Here is a 7,041-nt window from a genome sequence, read left to right as displayed (position 1 = left end):
CGCGTCCCGCATCTCGCCGCGGGCTCTCTGGTCCCCGCGTCTCCGGGCGAGCGCAGGTGGGCGGCTCGCGGGGTAGGGCGCTGCGGGCTCTGCGGAAGCGCCGCGCGGAGCCCGGGGTCCACCGTTGGGAGGATGTCCGTTATTATTTTGCGACCCGCGGAAACCTGAGACGCAGCCGTTGGGTGCCTGCATCTCCGTGGATCTCAGAACCTCTGGGCCCGGCGGCTCCGTTTTTGCGGTCCTGCTATTTATTGCTTTCCACAATTTCCTTATGCGTTTTCCTTTCTTTGTGGTCTAGTCAATCATTGCTTCCCTTGCCCAGCGTATTCACCCATTTCTCACTTCCACGGACGCTCCTTTGTACGCCCACCATGCTTTGTACTTGTGTCATCACTGAAAATTCTGCCTTTTTTTCCCGTCGTCCATTATACCTGCAACAGAGCCTAGATTTTTCCTGGCATGAACTAGTGGCAAGTTAAACTTTACTGAATAAGATATAAATGCTTCGTAGTGCTTTTGTTTTTAATCTATCCTTCTGGTTGATCTGACAGTTGATTTAAAACAATATAAATAAAGGTTTCTTGATTTCTAGGAAAATCTTGAGAACTTGGGCCGGTGTATCTTTGTTGTGCTCATTTGGCCAGTTTAACGCCGGTGTGAATTTGTTGAGTATTTTCAACATTTACTCTTCCCTTTTGGCTTAATGTCCGTGCAGTTGAGGCCCATTATTATTCCGAATGGTAATATGTCAATTTCAGGTCCAACCTGTTAAAGGAATATCTTGATAACTGGGAACACATTAGGGAAAAGCTATGCATTCTAATCGAGGTGACTTTATAAATCTTAGTTTCTACTTATTTCTAAATGGCATTACACTTCATTTTTGGAACATTAGCATGAGGAGTGAGAAATTAGATCATTTTTGAACCCGAGTTTTAAAACCTGAGTAATTCCCCTTGGAGTTTCTGCACCCACACAGTTTGGCAAAGTCAAGTCTGCAGCATTAAGTCATTTCTGTCTTCATAGCTTATAAACTATGCATAAATACTTCATAAATGAAAACCAGTTGTGGGAGAAATTTTACGTGTCTTCGTTCTTTTTCCACTCTCCAGTAATTGATGAGAAAATATCTTTGAAAGTAGTTGATCCTTCCCATAGAAGTGGAGAGAAATAGGGGAAGTGCTCCATCAGAGACCCAGCTTCTGAATCATACATCTGTAGATGTTCACCATCAGTGGAGAAAGTCAAGAAGAGTTTCCCACTGTCAGTGTGGTGGCAAGAAGGCACTCAGGTGCTCCTGAACGCTGGAATTCTGCCACCTGCTCCAGGAAGGGTTTTGAGATGTACAGGGAACAGCCAACCTGTCAGGCAGGCCTCACGTTTCCTGAGGTGGGGGGACGACCTTGTGCCCCACCCTTTAGCTGTATAGTCGATCTCAGCCACACTCATAAAGTCTCTGTGTTGCGTTGACTCTAGCCTGCTTGTACTCAGCGGTGAAAAATAAAAGTCCACGTAAAAGCACAGGTAAATCGCCTCATCACAACCAAGGGACTCTATAAAGGTGGGGATAATTTCACCACCTTTATTTTCATCTGTTGGGAGAGTGCATTAAGCCAATGAGGGTTCTCTGATCTTTTGGTGTGTCCTGCTCTGGAAATAAATGATTATTGTTACATTGTGTCTTAGTTGAACTAATACTTTCTTATACCAGTATTTGCTTCTGTTATCTTCCCACCTGAGCAGAGGCTTTGATGTGACCTTGGCTGAGTAATTGCTTTTCTTTTTTTTCAAGAGGTTTTTGCCTTAGGGTTGGAGAGAGAGACAGACAGGCATAGTGAGAGGGAACTTGAGAAATCACCCTGGGGGGATGCCCACACCGTAATCCCCTTCTCCATCCTCCTCCTGGGATCTTGGGCATGTATACATGCACACACACACACACACACACACGGTATGATTTTCAAGCCACCGGTCCTGGACTCAAACCACGGTCAGCCATGTCGGAGTCCAGCAACAAAACCGCTAGGCCACTGATCCCAGAGTGATTGCTTTTTGATTCATGCAACAAAATGAGGTCACTAGACCATTTCTCAGTCATTTAAGTGTTTCATAAGTTCCAGTTTCCAACAAAACAAAGTCTACTGGGAAAATGTCAATAATTGTAGACAAAAGGAGAATATCGCAGGCATAGCGGTAGAACTTTCTAGAATTGCTGGGAGAAATGTGCCCACGGTCCCGTGGCAAGGGGGTAAAGGCAGTGATAGGTCCAGAGTGAGAGCTAGGCTCTCCTGCCTGCAGTTAGACTGCAAAGTCTCTAAGCTTGGGTGTCGGATACAGTCCATTGAGGTCCATGTCTGGTTTCCAGTGAAATGTTTAGAAAAATTAGGATGAAAATTCGTGTGTATGCATTTTAATTAGTTACCCTTACTTTGGAGATGTGCAAGTTACTTGAAAAATTGTAGCCTTGTGTGTGCCTCCTTAACTATCCTAATAAGAGGTATTCTTGGTGTGGAGTCTTTGAAATGTGGGAAATTACAGAGATACATCCCTGCCTCTGTCAGTGTATATAGTAGCAGCTTAAATTATGGTGACAGTCCCATGTGTACTTAGTCGGTGCAGGTCCAAGTGTCCATAAAGCTAATGCCATTTATAATTTGATTTTCTGTCCTTTACTTTTACAAGGTCTTCTTCAAATCTTTTTTCTTAAGCTAAGAGCTTTACTACAATGAATGAATCTGGTTATTGGCCATAAATAAAAGGAAACTTGAAATCTCGAGTAATAAATTAGCCTCCATTTTTCTCAACTTTGCCAACACAGTGCCCCTCCAGAGAAGAAGCCAAATCAACTTACTGGTACTGCAGTTACTGCTGCTGCCTGCCCTCCCCACCAATGAACGTGGACTGTGCCGTTGAACAGAATGAGCCGAAGGTTCTTAGCCCAGGGTAACGTTCCAGCCAGACTTGTTTTCCCCACAAACTGCTGTGGTGTGTAAATATAGGAAGTTGGCTTGCTCACGTATTTGTGTGTGTGAGGTTAGGGGCATGGTAGAACAGGAGGAGTTCAGGGGATTTGAGTTACTCTACAAGTGTGGGCAGCAACTTCTGATAGGGATTGTCGCTGTTGGTGAAGAGGTGTGCCACCCTGGAGCAGGTTAGGTGAGCCCAGCTGTTTGTCCCCTTTTGCTCAGCACCTGCTGTGCACGACCCAGAGGACAGGAAGGAGCTTGGACTGGCTTGGGCAACGCGGGATCACCTGTTGACATGGAGTCTGCAGGCCAGAGGGGAGACTGGCTTGAACAGGTGGTTCCCAAATGCTCACCTGATTCTCAGTTGTGAAGGCCCTAGAAGAGGGGAAAGTTGGGGGATAGACCTAGCCTGGCCTAGTGAGGTAAAGGCCTCCATAAGAAGAGATGGAATAGGGGCTAGCAAGTGGCGTGGTGGTTAAGGGGGCTGGACTTCCACATGGCTGACTGTGGTTCGAGTACCGGACCTGGTGGCCTGCTTTCTCACTTTCTACCTCTCTCTGGGTCCCTCTCTGGTCAAATTTAAATAAATAAGTAAAGTTAAATAAAAATAATTCTTTAAAGAAAAAGAAGAGGTGGGATGGCTGTGATAAAACTGAACAGAGCATTACACTTTGCCAGAGGGCACATGTACGTACATGAGACGGGGAGGGCTGAGAAAGCACCCCATGGGATAGGGCCATGCCACGATCCCTCCTCCATTTCTCCGTACTTCTGGGATTTGGGTGTGTACGCACGCACATATGTGCGCCTAGTGTCTTGTAAGCCACTGGGTCTGGAACTGAAGCCATGTGTTCAGCCATGTGGGATTCAGCTGCCCTGACTACCACACCACCTGCTGGCCCAACTGACCTTATAAATGTTAATTTTCATGTGAGAAAAATCAGGTGATAAATTGATAAAAATTGGGGACAGCCTATAGCTCTCAGCAGAAGGGCTGTAAGGGAGGGTGCAGATGGTGGTGAGTGGTGAAGTGCAACACTGCGAGGCTGACCCACAGGAAGGTTCCAGGTTTGCTTCTGGAGACATCTCAGCACTCAAGGCACGCTTGTGTTCGTGATCCGACTGAGGCTGGAGGTGAATCATGGCATCAAGACCCTGTTGGGGTGACTGTCTCTCTCTTTCTCATGGAAGAAGTAATTAAACTGTATAGGGTGCTGGATGGTTAGGGGCTGGATCCACCATGGCCAACTCTGCAGTTTGTGTTTCAGACTTGGCAGTTGAAAGAAGCCAGGCACATGTGCATGTGTGCCCAAAATCCCAGGAGGAGAATGGAGGAAAAGAGATTGTGAGTGAGGTGGACCAGAGGCTGTTTTTAGCCTTGGAAAATCAACACATTAACAAATGAATTCACTGAGACCACTACTGAGGATGGCTGAGATGTCCTCAGCACTGGGCTATTACTAATCAGGCCCTATGTTTTAATTTTTTTTTTTCTTTTCAAACGAGCCATTCCTTATTCAGAGTTCCCACCTGAACTGGGATTAATAGCCTAAATCGCTATTGCAGGCTGTGGAAGCCGGAGCCCAGCTACAAAGGCCCTTGGGGGAGTGCTTGGCTGTGAGACAGTGGGAGGAACAGAATGTGGGTCCTGAAACCTGGGCTCAGGTCCTGAAACCTGGGCTCAGGTCCTGCTCCTGCTGTACATCTGCTCAGTGGTCAGGGAGGCTTGGGGCTTGGCGCTCCGCAGCTGTAGAGCGGAATAATGGGGCTACAGAGTTTGAGTAACCGAAGGAGAGTGCCAGTCAGGTGTACAGTGGTTGTTGAGGAGGACAGTGTGTGTACCCTCCAGGGCTTGGTCGCTTCCTTCTTAACCTCGTTCCTAAGTGGACTGCTCCCACCTATGCACCTCGGCTTCTGTGTTCAGCTTTGCAGTCTGCCAGTGCTAACTTTAGGCTCATGCTTGTGGACAGGCCTCAGTGCTTACTTAGTTTCTTAGAGTGGGTGAGAACTCATTCCTGGCTAGGCCTTTTTGTTTTTTCTCTAGTTGATTTGCCCGTGGCAGTGTTAAGTTTTTGTTTATTTGTTTGTTTGTTTTCTTTGAGAGGTTTTTGCTATAGGGCATGTGCACTTGCCAGAAAGACAGAGACAGAGAGACAAAAAGCCAGAAATCATCCCCCTGGGGGGATAGCCATGTCACAATCCCTTCTCCTCCATTCTTCTCTTGGAATCTTGGGCATGCATGCACATGTACCTGGTTTAAGTCACTGGGTCTGGGACTCAAACCACAGTCAACTACATGGGACTCTAGCAACATAGCCATTACGCCAACTGCTGGTCCTCAGAGATAAGTTTTTAATTTTATTTTTAGAAATTATTTAATTTTATTGTTATTTTAATTTGCAATAGGACACATGTGCTCACCAGAGAGAGAAAGACAGAAAGAAAGTGAGAAAGCAAGCCACCAGGGCTGGAACTCAAACTGCTCTCAGTCATGTGGGAGTCAGGTTCCTTAGCTACAATGCCATCTGCTAGCCCCAAGTTTTTTTGTGTGTGAGTTAGGCCAAGAGTGAATGGGGACTAGCAGGTGGCATGGTACTTAAGGCACTTGACCGCCTGCATGGTTGACCACGGTTCAAGTCCCAGATGCAGCAGCTTGAAAATCATGCTGGGTGCGTGTGCATGCATGTCCAAAATCCTGAGAGGAGAATGGAGAAGGGATTGCGGTATGGCCATTCCCCCTGGGGGATGATTTCTTGCTCTCTCTCTCCCCAGTGAGCACATGTACCCCATGGCAAAAACCTACAAAAAGAAGTAGAATAAATGACATATTTTAGTGTTTACTGGGCCAACGAATAGCTCCACATTGGCGCTCTCTTTGGAAGTGTTCCTGTATCTGTGAGCCAGCTACTGTTGTCTTACTGGTCATTTTTTCCCCCTGTGACACTAAGGTGCTTTGGCCAGAGAGATAAACCCAAGAAGCCTTCACAAGGGTGTTGTCACAGTGGGGTTCAACAGCTGCCACTCGGAAACAGCAGCCCAAAGTGGGAGACAGGTAACAGGAAGACACACCTGTCTCTGCTCCCCTCTGAGTTCCAGTGTAGAGGGCCCCTATTCTTGGCTGGTGCATGCCGGGTACCATTTTTTATTTTCCTTTTTTTAAAATTTATTTACACTCATTCACTATACATCATTACAGCAAACAAAATGAGATTTCCTGAGGGGACCAGCAGTTAGTGTAATGGCTATGTCGCTGGACTCACATGTAGTTGATCACGGTTTGAGTCCCGGACTCAGTGGCTTAAACTCACGCCAGGCACATTTGCGTTCGTGCCCAGGATCCCGAGAGGAGAATGGAGGAGAAGGGATTGCAGCATGGCCATGCCCCTTGGGGGGTAATTTCTCGCTTTCTATCTCTCTGTCTCTCTGGCGAGCTCACGTGCCCAATAAAAAAAAAAAAACTGTCTCAAAAAAAAAAAAAAAAAAGAGAGATTTCCCATCCAGGATACACTGTAAATTGGCTCAATTAAGCACATCGACATATGTGTTATCGTCAACAAATAATTTTCCGTTTGTTTCCTGTAGATTTTGTTATGTTTGCCATCCTTGATTCCCTATCTCTCACTCTCTGCCGTGTCCCACCCTCCTCCCACACTGTCTCTGGTATCCATGGTTGCTTTCTACGCCTTTCCCCCCATTTTATTCATTCGCTAATGAACTTAATCTAAATACTTCTAATAGCAAGCGCAGCTGATATATACATATCCATGAACACAAGTCTGACTTTAGGCATAAACCTCAGTGAGTAGAATGAACATACTATAAAGTAGCACCTAGCTGGGGCTATATAGCTTACTGCAGTCATCAAATATGCATATTTTTTTAATTTCAAGAAAAATAGTTTTCGTGTGTTTTTTTTCCTCCTGAAACTTTATCTTTTTATTTTTTTATTTTTTTATTATTTTTTTTAAATTTATATATATATATTGTTAATTTATATATGTATATGTGTATATACATATAAAGACATTTTTCTTTTTTTATTTATTTATTTTTCCCAATTTATTTGCATTCATTA

At 45.3% G+C, this 7,041-nt stretch overlaps 1 protein-coding gene across 1 annotated transcript in view; it reads right to left on the bottom strand.

The window, feature by feature from the left end:
* The window catches only part of YY1 (YY1 transcription factor), a 43,646-nt gene extending 39,537 nt beyond the window's left edge, over nucleotides 1-4,109 (bottom strand). The window contains exons 1-2 of the mRNA XM_006160012.2: nucleotides 4,018-4,109; nucleotides 3,320-3,341 (exon numbers count right to left, since the gene is read on the bottom strand). Coding sequence (XP_006160074.1) covers nucleotides 3,320-3,341; nucleotides 4,018-4,109 — 114 coding nt within the window. The remainder of the gene's footprint in view (nucleotides 1-3,319; nucleotides 3,342-4,017) is intronic.
* Between the last annotated feature and the right edge of the window lie 2,932 nt (nucleotides 4,110-7,041).

The sequence above is a fragment of the Tupaia chinensis genome, unplaced genomic scaffold (assembly GCF_000334495.1).
Source record: "Tupaia chinensis unplaced genomic scaffold, TupChi_1.0 Scaffold000671_1, whole genome shotgun sequence".
Lineage (NCBI taxonomy): Eukaryota > Metazoa > Chordata > Mammalia > Scandentia > Tupaiidae > Tupaia > Tupaia belangeri.
Note: the sequence above shows the minus strand (reverse complement) of the source record. Positions and strands in the feature narration are given on the sequence as shown.